The sequence below is a fragment of the Cebidichthys violaceus genome, unplaced genomic scaffold (genome assembly GCF_023349555.1).
Source record: "Cebidichthys violaceus isolate CVI_PGR_0920_01 unplaced genomic scaffold, fCebVio1.0.p SCAF_8, whole genome shotgun sequence".
NCBI classification, from domain to species: Eukaryota; Metazoa; Chordata; class Actinopteri; order Perciformes; family Stichaeidae; genus Cebidichthys; species Cebidichthys violaceus.
Window position 1 is genome coordinate 16,138,015 of NW_027176964.1, and position 22,001 is coordinate 16,160,015.

Consider the following 22,001-nt stretch of genomic DNA (forward strand, 5'->3'; position numbering starts at 1 on the left):
AGTTGAAACGGCTGACTAGAGAAACAACATGGAGACCGAGGGGAGACGAAGGAGCGGAGGCTCCGGAAAAACCTCTAAAAGAGGTTAGTTTACAATGAAAAAACATGTTCTATCTTATCGATATCAGGCTTGGTGGAAATGTTTACAGCTTAACCGACTTCAGGAAATAGTAAAAACGTGTTTCAGCGGCGTTCGCAGGTGTTTTGTGAAGTTGGTTTACTGGTTTTCACAGCACAGCGACGCGCTGAATCGTATATGAGACTCAATGAACAGCCCTGTTAGCATATTGAATAATGTTACTGTGTTGTGTGACAGGTGGGAAACGCGTCCAATCACAGACCGCTGAAGAAGAAGAAGCGAGAAGGTGTGAAATCACTCCATCATACGCCATCATGGTTCTAGAATATTCTGCTCACTCGACTTGGAATAGAAATGATGATAATACATGTTTAACAAATAACAACACCAACACTTCCTCTATTGTATGTGTGTGTGTGTGTGTGTGTGTGTGTGTGTGTGTGTGTGTGTGTGTTTTTTTTTAATCTTTGTGTCAGGAGGGAGGTCGTGAGGGAGACATTGGGGGAGAAGTTTGATCTGGAGAGAAGAGCTTTGAAGGTAGTGGAGCGTCTCCTGGAGGACCAGGTGGCTGAAGACTTCCTGGTTGACTGTGTATGTATCCTCCGGGTCCCCGTCTGTAGAACAACAGAAGCCTCAGCTCACTGCTCAGCAGATGTCTCGCATGACGAGCGAGACCATCTGCTAAACGCGGCACAAAATCTCTCTAGAGTAACTCCTACCTGGTCCTGTGTCGTTTCTCGTTTAAGCCAGACTTTACCTATTACGGATAATTTACTTGTTGGCCTATCAATTATTTCCCCTTGTCAAATACTGAATATTTGTTTTCCTAATAATCTTATTTCCTCCACTTATTGTCTCCTTTCTTCACAGGCAAGGTTCATCACTCCTGCTAATTACAAAGATGCTATCGAGGAGAGATCCATCGCTAAACTGTGTGGTTATCCCTTATGTTCAAATAAACTGGGCAAGGTAAGAGCCTTTTCTGGATGTCACTGTATTCCTTGTGTCTAACGCTTCTAATCTGACTCAGTGCTGCTGTTCACGTTACAGATCACAACTCAAAAGTATAAAATTTCCACTAAGACCAACAAGGTGTACGACATCACGGAGCGCAAGGTAAGTAGTGCAACGTGTGGATTATTATTATATGCAATTTATATTAGATTAAACGGTAACATGTCTGCGTATCTCTCTTGTGGAAAAAGTGTTTTTGTAGTAACTTCTGCTACAAAGCCTCCAAAGAGTTTGAGCTACAAATCTCGACTACACCTCTTTGGCTCAGGCTGCATGAGAGGTATGTGTGTTGTACTATGAACTGATCAATAAATATCATAATCTTCTACGTATTAAAACTGCATGTTTACTTTCTGTCTCACTGACAGTCCTCCAGAAATTACATTGATGAAGAAAGGAGATGGGTATGTATTCGCTGAAGTGTAAATACTAACATATCAGAGCTGATTCAACTAACTAATGGATACTTCTTACTATGTTTGATGTTCTAAATGTTCCGTGTGTGTCCAGCGGGAGTTCTGGTGAGGTTGTGATGCTGTTGGAGAGGGGTCTCCAAGAGGAGGACGTGGAGAACCCTCCTCCTGCCGCTCAACCCGTGGACCCTCACGGCTCTCTGCTGGGTTCTGCTGCAGACGGCCACAGTGATAGCAGCGACGTTGACCAGGAGCGGGACTTTGTCTCCAGCGTGGTTTCCCCGCGGCGGGGACCCAGGGTGCACTGGGGCGACCTGCCTAAACGGACAGATGACGACGAGAAAACCGATCGCGGGAAGACGGGGAGGCGAAATAAACAGAGGAAGGATGGCGATGAGAAGGAGATCGAGGGTCGGGGAGCGGACGGGGAGGGAAAAATGAGAGATGAGAATCGACGAGTTGATGCTGAAAAACAGCTGCACTCATCGAACACAGAGACACGTAATGGAGAGCAGGTGCCGGAGGAGAGAGACCTGCCTGACGAACTCGGTGTGGAAGAGGCTACAGCTAAGCTGAATTTGTACAATTTATCTGAGACGGTCGGTCACACTGCTCCCCCGCCTGTCGACTTATCAGCCAAACGAACAGAACACACAAATCTACTCACTTCTCCACCGTGTGAAGACCCAGAAAGCAAAACTCTCCCTTCTTCAGCTCTGATCAACGCGAATCAAGACGGCCACGACGCGGCATTGACCAGCCTGCCGGGCCTCAACATCACCCAGGTGGGTATGAGCAGGAGGGGGGCAGCAGGCCTACGAGAACTCCTCAAGAACCACACTGCTGCAGCCGGACCCGACTCCATCCGGCTGAATCTCCTCGAGTGCCTGAGAAGAACGTTGAAGGAGTGGAGCACAGACGAGACCCTGAAGTTCCTGTACGGGGCGGACCATTCGCTACGCTCGCCTTTTACGCATGTTAAAGAGGAGGAGGAGGAGGAGCTGGATGAAGACGACCTCGAGGATGAGGCGACCGATGACGATGCGGAGGGGGTCGGTGCCGAGAAGAGGCCGTCTGCCGCAGCTCCAGACTACCATGTGCTGCAGCAAGAGACCCAGCAGCTGGAGCTACGAGTCAGGGAGTTTTATAAGGGGACCTGTATTCTACCTGAGGAGGTGGAGGAGGAGGAGGAGCCGCATGGAAGCAAGGTGAGTGAAGGGAAAAGAGGATGCGTGTCAATCAAGGGCCTGGTTGTAAGAATCAGTAGAGTGTGTGTGTGTGTGTGTGTGTGTGTGTGTGTGTGTGTGTGTGTGTGTGTGTGTGTGTGTGTGTGTGTGTGTGTGTGAGAGTGTGTGAGAGAGAGAGAGTGAGAGAGAGTGAGAGAGAGAGAACTGAGGTGAAATACATCTCGTTTGTTCCCTCACCAGGGGACAGTCCAGGACCGGAGCACAAAGGACCCGGCTCTGCCGCTTGTTGACTCTCACGCTCAGCATCTCATCCAGAAACGAATCACCGTGGAGAAGCTCACCGGCTGGTGTGTTTATTATTACATTCACGTTCATTTAAAGATGAGTTTGACTGATTCAGTGTTGATTGTATCTGATGAAAAGCCGTCTGGCTTTACAAGCTCAAGTTAAGAATGTCCAATTATCGGTTGTATTTGTCTCTCTTTGTCGCTCATCTTTTCGTCTCCGCGTTGTGCTGCAGTCTCAGAAACATTGTGGGTCCTCTGCGTCTCACCGTCAGTGACTTCTCCACCGACCTGAACGACCTGGTCAGGACATTCAGGTCAGTGCAGCTCACACAGATACACACTCCGCTCGACCTCTCGTCTTCCTGAGATTGCTGTGACATCCTAAGAGAGACTAGAACTCGTTGTTAACACATTGATTTCATTGACAGGGACAGTTCACCCCAAAATCATCTCTACCTGACTCTTTAAAATCCACAACACTGTTGGTAGATTTGATAAGGAACTCTGGTTCCTCCTACTGGAAGACATGAAACATGACGGCGAAGAGTTTCATCGACCGTCTACAGACTTCTCTTCACAGCAGACATCTTGACACGTTAGAGCAGAACAAGCACAGCTGAAGTTATGAACATGAAGCTAAACAAATCGTTCATTTTATTATTTACACGTTGAAATGCCTTCAATGAAAAGTGCCTTTTTAAGAGCAATTGTCCCACTTAAACAGGGAGATCAACACGCCTTTTGTAATTGCATTTGTTACATAATAGAAATGTAATAAGTATTTTTTTTACTTCCCCAGCAGAAGTCAGTATAGCGGTTTATTAAGAAATCTTTCAGACTTGAACCCGAGTTGAACATTTCCTGCCATAGAAGCACTCTGGGTTCCTATTGGCTGGTGGGGCTGTTGTCAACAGGAGGTCTATTAAATCACTGTGTAGTGAGTAACACCTCCAGAGTCCTGCTTCCAGGAATTCTCTTTTCTTGCAGTCGGAGGCCCCCGCTTGACAAGAGGCTGAAGCCAAAGAATACACACAGCGCTGTCTCGGGAACATACATCAGCACACTATTGCGGGCGGCGTTTGTGCTGGTCGGTCCGGCCTCGTGCTCATTCTGTTTCTCTAGTTTACTTATCGTCGGAATCTTGTGATTTCTGACAGCTGCCTTTTGGACAAGGTTGCCCCTACCTAGAGCTGTGCGTATGTTCTGTGTTTCGATAGATCTGCAACACATAGACAAATGCCCTTAGCTGACGTAATCTTTCAGTTGTGACTGTCCTGTTTTTCTTCTTAACACCACAGGTTCACCAACACAAACATCATCCACAAAACTCCAGAGTGGACCCTCTTAGCCGTGGTGCTTCTCCATCTGTAAGTTCACAGCGCGTGTCTGTCTGTCTGTCTGTCTGTCTGTCTGTGTCTGTGTGTGTGTGTGTGTGTGTGTGTGTGTGTGTGTGTGTGTGTGTGTGTGTGTGTGTGTGTGTGTGTGTGTGTGTGTGTGTGTGTGCGAGTGAGTTCCTTTTAATCTGAAGAGGATGCTCCATGACAGCTGGACAGTCTGCTGGTTAGTTGTGAGGAAGAGACAATAAAATACATGAGGAGGAAATCAAGGTGCCGCCGTCTCCCAGAAAACACACCCAGTCAGCAAACTCCAAAACCACTGTTCTTCACTGCCTGGGTGTGGGTGCCTCTGTGTGTGTGCGAGCATGTGAACAAAGTGTGTGTTTTTACAGAAATTGTATCTTCTAAAGAACAAGCTACGTGACACGAAGAGCAGTCGAATATCTATGCAATATGTGTTTTTCTTTTCACTTTTAAAGAAGCAAGACGATCCACATACTGGAACTCAAGCTGACACGATTAGCGTTGTGCTACAATGTACTTTTGTATTGACAGATTGATGCTGAAATCAAAGCAACGACTTCTGCTTCTGTTCTTCATTCAAAGAGGAAAATAAGTAAACTGTGACTTCACTTCACGGTTCAAAACGCTTCATGGTGCTTTTGACAATGTGCTCTATGGTGTGGCATTGTTGTATCCCATGCCATATGGTGGACACGTGTGTGTGTGTGTCTGTGTCTGTGTCTGTGTCTGTGTCTGTGTCTGTGTCTGTGTGTGTGTGTGTGTGTGTGTGTGTGTGTGTGTGTGTGTGTGTGTGTGTGTGTGTGTGTGTGTGTGTGTGTGTGTGTGTGTGTTGCTGGCAGTTCAGGGACAGTTCCGTGCTGCTCCCGCCTAAGTACACACGGACGCCTCATGGCCTTATCTCCTCCTGATTGCCCCTCTCCAGATCCGTGATCTAGGATAGGAGACACACACAAGCAGCCCTGTAGTTAAACACACACACACACACACACACACACACACACACACACACACACACAGTTCCTCTGTATACATCCAAGCAAAATAAGAAAACTTTCACCTGATGCTGGGCTCACTCTGATTTATGACTCCTCAGTGGCCATACGGTCAGTTTGCATCAATACCACAACTTTGCATCGTGAGCTCTCTGGAACTTAACAAAGTAAGTGTTGTGCAGCCAGACGGGTAGAAGGTAACGCAACTCTATCACTCTGCACTGAAGGGAGCCTTGGGACTGCAAACTCTTTCCTTTAACGCATCACATAGAAGCGGTTAAGTTGTGAAAGGTGAGACACTAGGATTTGATCTGTGGACAAACTGGAATTTTCTAGATGAATTATGTTCTTTTTAAAAATCTATTTTTTTTTTACCAATGTCAGGGGGAAAAGGAGACGGGATTAGTTATCTGTGCACTCTGGCTTTGACCTGATTTGAAGGTGTCATGTGATTTTTTTTTTTTTTTTTAAATGTTTAAAACCACTGATGTACTGCTTAATAACCTGTATTTAATACTGGTTTAGATGGTGTGAATGGTTGCTGGACAAGCCACAAGGTGCCTCATCATCTCCTGAGTTGACCTTTTTTATTTTGACCCGTCTTTGATAAGCTACCCCTCCCAGAAACATTCAGTCGCATCACGTCCCACTGCTACTCTATGATTTCATTAGTTCCAACTTCACCTTCAAGCTTCTCCATTCCTTCCATTCCTCCATCATGAATAATTTCTTACGCTGCCTTATCTGTCTGCTGCGTGGCAGCTGTGGAGCTAGTCTGGCTGCTATTGTTCATCAGGCCGGCTGAATAATGGATGCCCCCCCACCCCCACCCACCCCCCCTCCTCCTGCAACACTAGACCCTGGGGTGAACCGGAGATTTACCAGCAGTGCACCTCCACACGGGGAGACGGGACAGGTAGAGGGGGAGGGACGGACGGGGGTTAGAGAGGTGACGGAGATCAGGTGGAAGGTTGCAAACACTTGGAGTGACAAGTATCCTGGTTTTGATCGGGTTTTTGGAGTATCTCCGTCATGAGTTGCACATGTAAAACCTGGATATTATCCATGTGACTCCTTTATAGAACAACATTGAACCCCGGTCAGCACTTAATACCTTAGTTAAGTGGATCCTGTGACAGAATTAACATCTTAAACTTAACAGCTTGATAATAACTTTATGTTTTTCTAGCTGTCACTTTCAGGACGCTCTTTATGATCCCTGTGGAAACGTGTCCTTAAAAAAAAAAAAAATGTAATTATTCATGTTATCAATGTTCCATTTTTTGTGTGTGGAACAGGAGTGTGTCAAAGGCTGCGGTCAGCGTGTGATCGTGTGTGTTTTGTGGTTCAGGTTGTCGCAGGTGTCTCCGGTGGTGCGAGACGCCGTGGAGACGCCGACATCGGCCGAGTATTTGAACACACTGATGGAGGAGCTCGGTCTGCAGAAGCAGGACCTGCTGAACGTCGTCCAGATGTTTAAGACCACGGCACACTGACACACACACAACACACACACACACACACACAGACGGACATGGACATATGAATAATAAATATACGCTCAAGATCACTGACTGAGTGAAACATTCAACATCCAACATTTTCTATAATGTTTGTTTTTTCCACAAATAAAGTTGTTTGTAATAACTTTTGAAACAAAAGCTCATGTCTTATTATCGTATATCATACAGGAGTGGAGTCTGCAGCAGCAGTAGGGGAGCGTAACAAAGTACTTTACTCGAGTATTGTACTCAAGTACAAATGTGAGGTACTTGCTTCTCATGCCATTTTCTACTTCTACTTCACAACAACCCAGAGGGAAATATTGCACTATTTACTTCACTACAATTAGTTCACAGTTTAAGTTCCTAGTTCCTTTTCAAATTAAATGTTTTGCACACAAAACAATGAAATAAAATATTGTTGTTATAAGTGAAACTACCCATCAGTATCAGCTGAAACGATTAGTCGAATAAATGATTGACAAAGTTAATTGTTTAAATGCAAAACGTCATGGTTTCAGCTTCTGAAATGTGAGAAATTGCTGCTTTTCCTTTTAAGCATTTTAATTCCCTTCTTATAATGTTGAGGTCCTGAAAATCCTGCTTTTATATGAATGCATGAGTAATAATCTAATGACAAACATTTTTTACATTGAGTACCTTTTACTTTTAATACTTAAAGTACATTTTCTTGAGTAAAGAATCATGTCTTCTTCCTCCCCCGCTGGTCTGTGTCGCAGCATTATTGTACAGCATATGTACACAATCTGTGGTGAGATGTGTGCAAATCAGATCCTTGAAGTTTTAGAGCGGTGGATGTTTAACCTCTGCAGGGCCAAATAAATCACACCCAGCTTTTCCCAGTGAACGCGCCATGTGGACACGCGGTTATATTGCTGTTCTGGAGTAGCTGCTGTAATAAAAGTGATGCTATTTCTACAGACTCCCTTCACATGGAGGTTTATGACACCATAAGGTAATTTGTTATATGGGTATGTTAACAATGCGTGTGTCTGGAAAATATTTGGTTTTGACCAGGTGGCGCACGCAGCAAAACGTTTTTTTCTATTTAATATTGGAGATATAACTTTGACACGCAGATTGGGGACGTGATTGATGGCCTGCACGGCTGAACACAGCTTCTCTTTTCTCACAACGTATCAATCAGTGGACTGAGACAGAGAATGCTTTTTTTTTTTTTTTAAATGTTTTTGAATGTGATATTGTGGATTAAAACCTAAAAAAAAAAAAATATTGTAAATTATGAGAAATGTTTTCTTATAATTTAGAAAAATAAATGATGAAATGTTGAGAGACTGAAGTTGAAGGCTTGTCAACTGAAAACAACTGGGCTCCAAAAGTTAATGTGTAAATCCCTGAATATTATCTAACTGACTAAATTGAAAGGAGAGGGAGCATTTCTTGAATTTAGTCATTTAAAAGTGATCATTCATTTTAGAAATTATTAATAAACATTCAATTTCTGAAATCGATGTTAACAGTCAAAAGGCTTTGCTTTCATTTTTTAATAAAAATGTAAAACCACAATTGATAAATAAACTTTTTATTTCCATAAAATCACCCAAAATATCTCAGGCTAAATAATTAACATTCAACAATAAGGGGAAAAGTAGGCCAATGCAACAAACAATAGAACAAAATAAAACACGAGCATATGAATATGAGTACAATAAAAGTGCAAGATTTCATGCTAAAGCATCGAAGTCTGCTCATTTGAGTCCGTGCTGCGTCTCCTTGTGTCTCCTCAGGTCCACCTTCCTCTGGAAACCTTTCCCGCAGAGGTCGCAGCCGAAGGGCTTGAAGCCTGTGTGTTTCCTGCTGTGCGTGATGAGGTTGGAGCTCTGACTGAAGGCCTTCCCGCACACCTGACACTTGTGCGGCTTCTCACCTGCAGCGGTAACGAGATAAACACAATATGTCAGTGGCATTTTTACGCATTACGCACGATGAGGCGTTTAACAATGACTCGTTTTTGTTTTGCATTTATCGACGACTTTTTAGTTCGCGCAGTGTCTCACCAGTGTGGATGAAAGTGTGTTTTTTCATGTCTGACTTTTGGTGGAACCTCTTCCCGCAGTACTGGCACGGATAGGGGCGCGTGTCCGAGTGGATGAGCAGGTGCGTGGACAGCGTGGAGGAGCGCTTGAAGCTTTTGCCGCAGATTTTACAGCTGAAGCTCCTTTCCTGTAAAGCATGTAAAATGTCACTGTGGAAGGTCTTAACATTGGCTTCAAGTGCAGGATAACAGTAACTGGGTTGGGACGTTGTGGTGGCAAATATAGCATTATCTGCGAACCGGGGCCTTTGCGTCCAGGATGTGGGCCTAATAACTGTTGCAATATGTCTATTTCCAGTGAGAGGCCTACCTGCGAGTGAACCGCTCTGTGCTGATCCAGGCTCACTGCGTGTCCGAAGGTTTTCCCGCAAATCCCACACTCAAACGGCCGCGTCCCGCTGTGCGACCGCCGCACGTGAACCTCCAAACCGTGAGGCGTGGAGAACACCTATGGAAAAAATAGAAACACGTTTTTAACCTCGATGCCAAACTAAAATGGGAAAATATAGAGGCCTACTACTGATCTCATTGCTGTTCACACCGTTTATGTTTTTAAGTGAATTTTTAGCTCATTGGACATAATGTCATATATATACCCTGATCACCAGAAAACATCACTACGATCATTCGTAACATCTCAGCAAACTCAAACAAAAAATCAAAACAATAGGAATATCATGGTTTCGAGCATGTCACGCTTCAGTAAACATTGTAAACGTACCTTACAACATGTAATGCACTTGTAGGATCCACTTGACTCGATGTTAGAGCAAATTAAATCATTTTCAGATTTGATCTCAGCAGCGCGCGACTTCTGCTTTACATCCACATACAGCTTGTCTACATCCCGCATCCTGCAGATTTGGTGGGCCGTTGAAGAAAAGTCCTGGTAGCATCCGGCCACCGGGCCCCTCTGTGCGTATTGCGGCTCGGCGCCGCTGTCCTCTGCAGCGTACATGCTGACGGGTGAGTGCGGCTCCCTGTGGCCCTGGAGTTGGCGGTGATATGGCCCCTGATCCAGATGCCTTAGCTCAGAGCCGGAGGACGCCGCCCAGGAGTAAGGAAATATCGGCATGTTGAAGTGGTGGCCGTCCTCCGCTTTCTCTGAATCTGGAAGTCGATTTGTATTCATGGTGAGTGGATGTTCTTATTGATGTGCAGCTCATAGCGTGTTTTAAAATGTGATCGTTTTGAAATAGCCGTAAATGGATAAGCGACATGCGTAATAGTAACTTTAGACAAGAAGAAAACAATTAAAACCTTCAAGTCCCCGCAATTATAATTGATTTCAATGAAATCAATTATTAACTCAAAAGATCAAAAAGTAGGCATATCAATGAACATTATTTCCTATTCCTGGGTGTCACTATTTGACCCCCTAATAGAGATTATTAATGTGCCCCATCTTTGTTCTTCTTCCTTATAATCCAAACTAACAACAGGATATACTGTAGGTCAGAACAGTTCTGAGAATGTTTAAAATATTTGACCCACTCAAAGCTGATATGGATCTATAGCAACTGTTGACAACTAAACATGTCAATAAAGCTCACTGGTCTGATAATAATGCCACCTTCATAATTTAAATAGGCATAAGACACAACAATCAAAGCGTTGCTGTATCTTATAATACTCCTCTGACACTTTTAAATAAACATAAAGTCTGGGTGAAAACAGACCTGGTGAGGAGGAGGGAGACGGGGGACGCCAGAAATCACAGTCGGAGGATCGGTCACACACGCTGCCTGTGCAGCTCAGCGGGGGGCTGGAGGAGAGCGACCCCGGGGACAGCAGCCTGGAACCGGGGGACAGTCTGTCAGCGCCGGCGCTCTCGTCCTCTTGCGGCTCCGAGTTGGACTCAAGAGATTTTGTCTCTAATGACACCAGAACAGAGCAATTCAACTGACCGAATGTGCAACTGGTGTCTGTTTGTAGACAGAGGGAAACTAATTCAATTTTGATGAGGGAAAATGGGACGGGATAGGATAGGATTCACGCTCTTACTGGAGTTATCCAACAATTTTCGTGCGTAATTACGCACAAGAAAAGCCTACCTGCGCACACGTTTGCCAGAATAGTGTCCAGTCTGCTGCAGCCATCGTCCAGGTACCGGGGCTGGTGGTAGCTGTGGGCCCGTTTGCTCTTCACTAGGAAAGACCTCGGCATGTCTGTCTGGTGCTTCGGTGCTGCTCAGTTCTGAAATCCTCCACCTCACTTCTCTCCGCTCCACGCTGCTCTGACTTTATCTCTGGACAGATTGAAACTCTATTGGTTGACAGGCGAGACGGGATTTTTTTTGGCAGGCCATTACGCATGCGCAGAGAGGCCGTATCGTTTACCAGGTGTCACTGGGCAGCGGGACTACCCCCCCCCCCCCCCCCCCCCCAGGATCCCAGTAGATATGGGATAGAAGAGGTCGTATTGTGTGTCTTTAATGGTATAGTTACACGTGACGGAGGCTGAATCACATAAGAGGAAGTTCACATGGTTGTTTAGATGTTATAGGCTTCTGCTGGTTTAGACTAAATCTTTATTGTCTTAATGTATTATGTTGAATTCAATAACTGATTCTACTATCACAATGTTTTTATATATGTCCAATCGGTTTACACAGTTGGAAGAGCTGTTTCACTTGGAATTAAGATATATTAAAACCGATATTTGATGTGTGCGTTTGCTAGTCTGTTTACAATGGTTTGCATTTAAACTCGAAATTAATTTAAAATAATATAAAAAACGGGTAAGTTGAGGTCTCATGAAGCCAGATGATTAATAAACAGGCTGGTAACGATATCATTTGAATGTGATCAGACATAAAAACGTGTGTTTGGGTCCATGCAGGCAGAGCAGGCTGTGATGGATAATGACCTATTTGTTTGACTGGTTGTAATGTGATCCTGTTAATGAGACGCGCACGGCCGCTCTGCACAACAGCCTGCTGGTGGGGAGCCGAAGTATCCCTTTACAGTTACTCTGCTTCAGTTTACCCGCACTGACTTATTGTTTTACATCATTAAAACCCCCCCTTCCGTCCAATACGCAGTCTCAATTAGGCTGTCCACTGAAAAGAAATACAGGAGACATAAGTGCCAACTGGAATATTGAAAATAATATAAATTGAACCACTATACAGGGAAACGTTTTCAATCTGACAGGCTCAAATCATAGCGAAGGTTTGCGCTCCCTTCAAGGTCAGACCAAAGCAAAGCGGTATCGATTTATTTTTCTTCTTCTCCGATGTGGGAACGGAGTTTGTTTGATGCAGCTGCAACAAGTTAGTGACCTGCAAGCAAAGCAGATAGCGGAGGCATGAAGCTGAAACACATGTCGCATACTCACACAGCACTGACACTGCAGGTATAGGCTGTTATATCCCAGCTGTGAGGACCCACACACGGCCCCGCACTCGTTCCGCATTTGGTCTGAATGTTAAAATATCAGTCACAAGCTGCAGAGAGACGCACCACAAAACCCTCAGCTCCGCATGAGACACACACACACACACACACACACACACACACACACACACACACACACACACACACATGCACTCTCTTTCTTCCCCTCCCTCCTTTAGAAAATAATTTTCATGTTAGTCAGCCATGACAGTCAAACAAAAACACTGATTCATAACTGTACATCTTTGGATATTTGCATTGTACAAAAATGAATCAGTTAAGTTCATTTTTAGAATTGAATTACTTTCATTATTACAAGCTTTTTATTATATATATATATATATATATATATATATATATATATATATATATATATATATAAGATGACTATTCCTTTGTAGGATTATGAATACAAAATGTTACATTTCTTTGTTCATTTAACTTGATCACATTTCATGTCTGTGATTGGCATTTGTCTGATAACTCCTATCAGGCCAGCACTTAACTTGTAAACGTTTCATTGCTGAATATGGTCGAAAAGAGAAATCATTGAACTGCACTGGAATATTTAAGATCATATTCTCACTTCTCCTCCCACAACAAGTCATTCCCACGCAAAGACAAAACTAAAACTTTTAATTCTCAGTTTTCCCGTTAGAATTTACAGGATTTTAGACTTGACTAAATTATTTCTGCAGCACATCAACGCAGCATTGATCGGGCCTTTGGACAGACAACCCTTTTCCTAGCTTACTGTACGTATGGTTGCTCAGTGACATCTCATGCAAATACATTCAACCACATTCAAGAAAGTGCTTTCAGTTATTATAAACAAGCCCTGTTTAGAATTGACATTGACAGCATTCTGATTATTCTCAAAAAGTGAAAGAGACACGGAGACGGTAAATATATGTTCAAACTCAGAGCAACACACTGAGTCAGAACAGGAAACCAAATGCAGAGTCGAGAAGACGCTATCGCTGTTGCCACAGCCTCTGGTCTCTCTGTAACCCCCCCAACCCCCCCTCACCCAATCGCCTCTTCCCCCAGGCCTTGATTCTCGCTCTTGTAGACTTACATCAAGTATGTGATTGAAATAGAAGCCCAATCGCAGTGATCACAGCCAGAGGAGCGGAGGAGGAGGAGGAGGGGGTTTCTTGTATTTTTGCTTTGCTTTTCGCTGCACTTGTCTACCTTTTCAAAGGTGCGGTTAAATGAAGACTTTTGAGAATGGCTTAGAGCCATCAGGTTATTTTCTCAAGCTCAACCTTTGGCCCCTGAGGGGACTCCTCGCAGTTTTTAATATACCTGAGGCTGCAGCTTTTATACCACATGCATGTGAATGTTGACAAGAGGAGCAGAGTGCACAGCAGCTTGTCAAAGTGTTGATTTTGACTCAATGCAATCCAGTTTAAAGCCAGACTATCTGCTGAACAGCTGCTGCTGTGGCTACGTGTGACAATTAGGGGATAATGATGCAAACAAGAAAAGCTAATTGCCTGACTTGATCATTTTCTTTGCTTGTGCTACTGTGACAGTTACGCAACAAATATCAAGTTAAAGTTTGCTAACATAAGCTAACGTTGGCCTCTGTGAGCAACCGATCCCAGCAGGCAAAAGTTACGTTGTAGCAGCAAAACTTCCGAGCGTGTTGAATTGAGCAAAAGTGTATTTTAACTCTCATGGATTCTACTTTTAATTTGTAGGAGACATAAAGAGTTATTTCTTCCTTCAAAATGTACATAGTCCCACTGAAAGTCAGACTGTTGACAAGTGAAACTAAAACAGATTTTGTTGTTGTAGATAAAAATAGAAATGTGTGTAAAAAAGACATTCAGTCGAGTTTTCTACTACTAATCAAGACTAAGAGAATAATTTAAACCGGTGATCTTTTATATCGTGCATAAGAACAAAAAGTAGATTTTACTCAGTATACTGAATGCCGTGAAAGCTTATTGTGGCTAAACTGACTTTCGCCGGTTTATGTCTCTGTTTAGTCTGAGCGTTCACCTCTGCACCTCCACTCTGCTGTGGCACCTCAATGAAAACCACATCATGCTATCTCATCCCCTCACAGGTTCCTTTGGCTCCACAACTCTTAACCACAGTGTTACAACCCCCCCCCCCCCCCCCCCCCCCTCCCTCTCTCTCTCTCTTCAACTATCTCCATCCCCTTTTCCTCCAGCTACAATCTGACTTTACTCCTTTTTCCTCAGGTTCAACTGCAAACGAGCCCAGTCCGAACCTCATGAGCTCTCAGCTGGCCACAACTGCAGCCGTCAGATAGGGACCGAGTGTGAACACAATGAATGATTTACTGGACGCTGCTGACCGCAAGACAGTTCTTCTTTCACAAAGGAGGTCCACAAATGTCTTGTTTTTCTCGCCTAGACTCTCACATCAAATCTTTTCGTCCTGCAGCAGTAGGGGAGCTTGCGTCTGTGTTACTTTTATTTGATTTATGTTAATGGTTTACTTGTCAGGATTAAATAACTCTGTACGACCATGTACCTTAAATACCCTTAAACCTTACCCCAGAGTTCAGCATGGCTACAATATCTAAGAAAAGAAATCTTGAAAGTGTGATTAAAAAAAAAAAAAAAAACACCCGGAAGAAGCAGTGAAAAGAAACTCTCACGTTACACTAAACAGATGCTTGGATTTATGCTGTAAACACTCCATAAATCACCTTCCTCATCCATCACTGTGATCAGCAGCTCCCCTTGTTTGCAACCAGACCGTTTCTGGTTGTAAATTTCCCTCTCAAATAATAAGAACCTCATCGGGGGGGACGTTGGTGTGTGGATGTGAAGAAACCTGATTGGTGTTTCCTGGTCATTGTGTCTCTGTTGGGGTGGGGGGGGGTGAGTGAAGCGGCCGTTTGAAAGGTCAGAGTTCAACAGCCAGTTCATGTGTGTGTCTCAGCATTTATGTGTTGTTGTGCCGTGTTGGACGTTTTAATAACTTCTTATAGTTTCAGCTGGAGATATGTACCTAATCTTGGCTATTATATAATGTTTTTTTCACACCTTGAACCCAATTTCTGCACCATTTCTGCACTATCACAAGTGTTAGTTTCTTTTTGCTGATTCTCTTAAGTCTGTGGTCTGTGTTTTGGATGTGTTTTCACACAGAAAACGCCGCTCTTATCTATTTTTTGCATGTCGTGAAAAAAAGGCTTGGCCTTTACACGGAATCTATATCTCGCACCATCTCTGCTGTTCCTGAGATATTCTATCAACTGTTAAGTTAGCAGAACTCATTTTAATTTAAGCAGAACTGATTTGGTTTTTGCAGTGTGTGCCGCAGTATGTGGTCCAGCACAAAGAACTTTAACGGTGTTGTCTATCCTTATCATTGAAACGCTGAAAGCCGTGGAGCAGGTTAATGAGGTATGCTTGCAGATGAAATTAGACCTGTTTGTCTTTACCGGTATGGACTTCGGGGACAATGGCTGCATGATCTTTACAATGTCTCAACATGCACATGAAAATAAAAGCAATCAGCTGTGAGGAAGAGGCAGGAAAGCCTGTTAACACATTTGTTGACGTGTGACTTTCTGCGAGTCATTTCTAGTCCGCTGTAACGTCCAAGTCGTCCTATTGTTTCCAGTCTTTTTAGGATGATGACAAACCAAGGACCGACGGATCCCCCCTTGTTCACATTACATCAGTACGGGAGGCAGAAAGCAAGATGCTAAAATGTAGGATGAGAAAAACAAATTGAGAGTCGGTGGAATGACCATTCAAAGTGGACAAATGTTCTACCGGTATTACGCTGATGTACGCCCACCACACCCACTGCCCTCAGTGTGAATCTTTTGTTATTAACCGCTGATCGCTGCTGCAGACGGATGACTGGACAGTTTCTTCTCTTCATTGTGAAATCAGTTCTGCAGAAACAGAGCTTGAGCGGCTACAAGAAAGCTGTCCACAAGAGTGACTTTGACATTTCTTATCTAACGCTGAGAACATCTGCGCCGAGAGTGACGGTGTGGGATATTATCTAGCTCTGCTCGAACGGAAAAGCAGAAGATCCTGGTTCCTTTTTTTCAGTAGTTGTCGATAGAGGCAACAGATAGACTCGCATTGGTTCATCATTTGACAGTAGTTGTTTAAGGGTTTCAAAACGGGTCAAATGGACAGTTGACCCATTTTATATGACTTAAGACAGTGAACTGTAGCGTGTCAATGAAATTTAATCTACTGCTCAGTTGGTTCTATTGATGCAACTTTAAAATACATTTATGAGAGTTAGATGAAAAGATTGATACCACTATAATGTCTGTTAAATAGGAAGCTGCATCCAGCAGCCAGTTAGCCTAGCTTAGCATAAAGATTTGAAACAGTTGGGAACAGTTTAGCCGGGCTCTGTCCAAAGCTTTGCTTCTCCACTATTAGAAAAGGACATGTTGACATGTTGAGAAGCACTTTTATTTCCTTTCCTGCCTCAAGATTTAGCTGCAAGATTGATAACACTCTCTTATGTGTGTAAGGTAAATATTAAGCTAGCACCTGGTTAGCTTAGTTTAGCCATTGTGCTAAACTAAGCTAACCAAGAAATAAGCATATATGTCAAAATGTCAAACTCTTGCTCTTAGTTAACGATCTCAATACTTCTCCACCAATGTTTAAATTCAAATTACACCAAGTTATTTACTACTGTATTAACAAAGAGTATCTTATTAACTGTATTCATGTAGTACTTTCCTGAAAACAAAACATGCTCAGATAATGACACAGCAAGACCAGAAAATAACAGAGATGTAGCCTAATATATATTTATTTCACAGCAGAAATGAACAAGGCAGAAAATCCAGAATGCTTTGCTTTTATTTAGATTCATGTTGCTCCTGGTGTCAGGTGTTAAGTCTGTTCCCGGTATCTGTACATTCCGGTCCATGTCCATGAACCTTTGAATGACACCAACAGCATGACGCTCATCGCTCATATTAATCACGGCGGAGTTCAATGGGTGGATCAGCAGCAACCCCAGTCTGGTGTTTGGAAATAGGTGGATCAACGGTGCGCGACACATCTTGCTTTTACTGTTTTTATTACTCATGTCACTCTTACTAACTGCTGCTGAATGTCAGCTCAGCTGGGATGTGCCGTCAGCGTATAAATCATACTGGTGTGACGTCATGGCAGTCGTCCAGGTTGTGCTAATATCATATAGAAGTATAGATGTGTGTGACCGCATGTTGAAACAATAGCTGAAGAATTTTAGAAGAAAAAGAAGAAGAAACGTAATGGTCGTATCTAATTTGTAATACTGAAAAGGCAATTCCCTAATTGATTCCAAATTATCAGTACTTTTATTATTATTATCACTTAAACTATATTTTCTTTCCATACGTTTTGGAATTCAAGTGTCTGCTAAACACTAATGAGGCGTATAGTAGTCCTTCCTTCAATTCAACAAATACAATCTTAATTTGTATGGTTTTTTTTGGAGGAAAGCTGTGCAGCCTTTGACCCCAACGAACATGAGGACAAAGTGGGAGAATAACATTCGTAAGTACTGATGAATCAAGCACTCATGTCCAGGAGGACTTATATCTTGCATATAGGTGGGCGGCTAGCTCAGACAAAAATCTGCCTCAGATTCTGATTCAAGAGTCAAAGATTGTGACCTCTGAATTTAATATCCACCCAAGCTTCAGCGATTTCATCACTTAGACCTTTCCGGCCCAAATCATCATGATGATTTCACAACACGGATGGATGATACATCAGCAGATCTGTCCTGCACAGTGTCAAGTTGTCTGCAAGCAAATTGGCCTCATCATCGCTGAGTGCAATCAGGGGACATGTTTAGAATTGGACATTTTTCAATCAAACCATTTATTCGAATCTAATGTATTCTGATTTAAAGGCCCTGCATTAGCTTTCACATTAATTCATTTTAATTATTCATTCATTATTCATGCATTCATGAACTCGCCCAAAACTGGTTGAGACGATGCTCGTGGAAGTTACTTTATTTTAACTATTTTACATCTATCAAATGTATTTAAATATGATCTGTTATTAAATTGTCCGCTCTTATCTGTTTTGTAAAACACTTTCGGCGGCATTTCTTGTATAAAATGTGCTATATATAAGTTTATTAGCATCATATTAGCATTAAAGACTTAATAAAAACTGGTTTAACATATTAGCCTGACAGGGAATTCAGCTCTAGAAATACACATTTTCTCTCTTTGAAAGATTCCTGACACATTTTTTTACAATTAACATTTCAATAAGTTACACAACAATGTGCATTATATTGTATAATATTATCATAACTTGATAATCACTAAATCACTGTAGTTGAAGAGTGAACCCTGCTGTGTGCGTGTGTGTGCGTGTGTCTGTGTCTGTGTGTCGCTGCTGCCCCCTGTCGGCTCCTGCGTGTTGTCTTCCGGGGCAGCAGGGGGCGCTGTCTGCTCACGAGACCTCCTACTGAAGATACGTTGCCAAGTCAACCTTCCGCTACGTTAGAGACCCGTCTGAATCAAGCAGGAAGAGTAGCGAAATCTGGCCGAAAATGGTGAGTTAAAATCTTTAATATACATCCAGTGCAGCCAGTCATAGTGTGTAGAGACGTGTTTGGTGGTAGAAAGGTGTTTCCAGCGGTGTGAGGGGGCAGATGTTTGTGGATGTTCGCGGCTGTTTTGGTCGTACTCGACCGGTGAGCTGCAATGCTCCAGCGTGGCGCCTCCGTGGCTGACGAAACCTCAGACTTACAATGCAGAGCACTCGCAGCAAGCTCACAACATAAACTGTTGTAACGACACAGTGACGCTTAAACGTGTTAGCATTTGTTTTCGTTCGCATGCTACTTTTTTTTTTCCGGTTATAGTTTGCGCGGTACCATCTTGACTCTACTTTTTCCTCTCAGGGTTTCGTCAAAGTGGTGAAGAACAAGGCCTACTTCAAGAGATATGAAGTCAAATTCAGGAGAAGAAGAGGTAAGACCGTGTTGTCTTCACTGCCCTGATTGTGACCATGAAGCCATGCTCGTGTTTTTAATTCATCCTAACGGTAATCATTGGCTCTTCGTAATTCCTACAGAGGGGAAGACTGACTTCTTTGCCCGGAAGCGCCTGGTTGTGCAGGACAAAAACAAGTACAACACGCCCAAGTACCGAATGATCGTCCGGTTCTCCAACAGGGACATTTGCTGCCAGGTCAGTGACTCGAGAGACTGGCTGAAAACTCACGTGGTCTCCTAATTAAATATGACGTGACTAACTCGATGTGTCGGGTCTCGTGCAGATTGCCTATGCAAAGATTGAAGGAGACCAGATCGTGTGTGCTTCTTACTCTCACGAGCTGGCCAAATACGGCATCACAGTGGGTCTGACGAACTACGCTGCGGCCTACTGCACCGGGCTGCTGCTGGCTCGCCGGGTAAGAGTGCGCGCACACACACGCACACGCACACAGAAAGCTGCTGATGTCAGCACATGAATAGGATGGTGAGATTTGTGCTCACACAGCAATTTCAAAGTTCAGATTTATTGTGTCATATTTCAAAAAAGTGTGATCGTAGCGTGTTTTTTTTTTTTTTTTTTTTTTAAACGTGTTTTCTCGCCTCCTCTCCCTCTTCTTAGCTGCTGCACAAGTTCGGCATGGACCAGGTGTACGAGGGCCAGGTGGAGGTGACGGGAGATGAGTTCAACGTAGAGAGCGTCGACGGACAGCCGGGCGCCTTCACCTGTTACTTGGACGCGGGCCTCGCCAGAACCACTACAGGGAACAAGGTGTTCGGGGCGCTGAAGGGGGCAGTAGATGGAGGGCTGGCCATTCCCCACAGGTCAGTAGGATGAGCTGAACACCACCAGTTATTAATTATAGGTCATGACGTACGTGTTTTGCAACGCCGCCTCTGCTCTCGTGGCGCGGTTTCAAGTGAGGCAAGTTAACTTAAGTATCACTTTGAGAAAGAGGATGTGCGTTTTTTTTTATTTTTGTCTTTTTCCGTAAAGCCGGTCCTGGTTATTGGTTCTTCTCTGCTTCTTGATGATGAGACAAAGTTCGCTGAGCAAAATGTAGTTGGTCCTTCATTTGCATTAGCTGATGCTTACTGTCCTTTCAAGACGGGGCTGAGAGAAGCGAGACGAACCGAAGACGAGCGTCTGTCATCTCATTGTATCACAGTGTGCCTGTTTGTAGGAGGAACATAATTAAAAGAAACCAGGAAGTAAAAAAAACATTCATAAGAAATGGTTATGGTTTATAAAAAACAAAACGCTGCATTGTCTCTCTGTCACCAAACCTGATGGTATCTCTGCTCTGCCTTTTTTTTTTTTTTTTTTTTTTTTTTTTTGTCTAGTATAAAACGTTTCCCCGGCTACGACACGGAGAGCAAAGAATTCAACGCGGACGTGCACCGGAAACACATCATGGGCATGAACGTAGCCGACTACATGGCGTACCTGATGGAGGAGGACGAGGACGCCTACAAGAAACAGTTCTCTCGCTTCATCAAGAACGGAGTGACGCCGGACTCGGTAAGACGGAGGCTCCTCGCTCACAACGTAGACCGCAATATAGCGTCATATGAAATTCTCTTTAATTTATGTCGGGGCCAATATCGTAAATGAAATCGCTGCGCTGAAGTTCGTCCATCCATCCTGTGAGACGCCTCCTATTTTCTAGCTTGATAAATTATAAGTTTGAAGTTGAGTAGAACCACTGCATCCATTACACCATTTGTCCACCAGAGAGCAGTATTGTGTATGTTTTTAATACTGTAGAATGTTGCCCGGGCCATATCTGATCACAATTGTTGTTCCTGGATTTGTTTGTCAAATATTCGATGACCAGCGTTTTGCCGGGTTCTCTGCTTCTTGATGATGATACAAAGTTCGCTGAGCAAAATGTAGTTGGTCCTTCATTTGCATTGGCTGATGCTTACTGTCCTTTCAAGACGGGGCTGAGAGAAGCGAGACGAACCCGTTGGGCGCGATGAAATGCCGTAGATGCGCTGCATTAAACACGTGGGTTGTGTGTGTGTGTGTTTTTTTTTTTGTCTATCAGGTCGAAGAAATGTACAAAAAAGCACACGCCGGCATCAGAGCGAGCCCCGCCCACGTAAAGAAACCCACGAAAGACGTCAAGAAGAAGAGGTGGGTTCTTATGTCCTCCATTTGCCTTTTTCAAGAATCAGCGACGCTGCAACTTGAGTGCGAAGTTGCGACGACGTAACCCCGTAAAACACCCGCGTCGCATTATAGATACCCTGGGAAATAACGGGATTTTAAAGTGTCGAATATCAGCACTTGGTGCAGCTCCCGGTGCTGAGCGGACAGACCTCTCCTGCTGCTGTGCTGAATGTTAATGGAGCTGTTGTTTTTGTGCGTTTTCTCTTTCCGGGCAGGTGGAATCGCGCCAAGTTGTCTCTGGCACAGAGGAAGGACCGCGTCGCCCAGAAGAAAGCCAGCTTCTTACGAGCGCAAGAACAAGAGGCGGGGGAGGGTTAGGGGCTCTGCTGCGACCACACACACACATCACAGACAAATACATCTATTTCAAACTCAAGTTTTTGTCTCTTGTCAATTTTTTTTAAAGAGTTTTGTGTGTTGAGTGGTTGCATGTAGTTATTTAAAGCTTATCTGCATGTTTGCTTTTTGTTTAAATTTCCCCCATGACTAATATTCACGTTAATCTTTTAGCCTAAATGAGTCAAAATGTGATGAA

At 43.7% G+C, this 22,001-nt stretch overlaps 3 protein-coding genes across 3 annotated transcripts; 2 read left to right on the forward strand and 1 right to left on the reverse strand.

Moving 5' to 3' along the window:
- Nucleotide 1: 1 nt before the first annotated feature.
- Nucleotides 2-6,980, forward strand: rpap2 (RNA polymerase II associated protein 2). The gene is made up of 12 exons (XM_068701410.1): nt 2-83; nt 316-364; nt 555-669; nt 949-1,047; nt 1,129-1,194; nt 1,284-1,372; nt 1,461-1,496; nt 1,603-2,713; nt 2,933-3,039; nt 3,213-3,293; nt 4,278-4,346; nt 6,684-6,980. Exons 1-12 carry the CDS (start codon nt 29-31, stop codon nt 6,826-6,828), a joined length of 2,022 nt encoding a protein of 673 aa, XP_068557511.1. The 5' UTR covers nt 2-28; the 3' UTR covers nt 6,829-6,980.
- Nucleotides 6,981-8,424: 1,444 nt separating this feature from the next.
- On the reverse strand, nt 8,425-12,338 carry gfi1aa (growth factor independent 1A transcription repressor a). Its single transcript, XM_068738261.1, has 7 exons — nt 12,251-12,338; nt 10,966-11,159; nt 10,591-10,785; nt 9,633-10,021; nt 9,222-9,359; nt 8,874-9,039; nt 8,425-8,743 (listed from the first exon to the last, which is right to left on the reverse strand). The coding sequence occupies exons 2-7, from the start codon at nt 11,075-11,077 to the stop codon at nt 8,565-8,567; spliced, it is 1,179 nt and encodes a 392-aa protein (XP_068594362.1). The 5' UTR covers nt 11,078-11,159; nt 12,251-12,338; the 3' UTR covers nt 8,425-8,564.
- A 6,429-nt stretch (nt 12,339-18,767) lies between these two features.
- On the forward strand, nt 18,768-21,842 carry rpl5a (ribosomal protein L5a). The gene is made up of 8 exons (XM_068737737.1): nt 18,768-18,846; nt 19,198-19,267; nt 19,371-19,486; nt 19,575-19,709; nt 19,913-20,115; nt 20,635-20,812; nt 21,342-21,430; nt 21,682-21,842. The coding sequence occupies exons 1-8, from the start codon at nt 18,844-18,846 to the stop codon at nt 21,782-21,784; spliced, it is 897 nt and encodes a 298-aa protein (XP_068593838.1). The 5' UTR covers nt 18,768-18,843; the 3' UTR covers nt 21,785-21,842.
- The last annotated feature ends 159 nt before the right edge of the window (nt 21,843-22,001 follow it).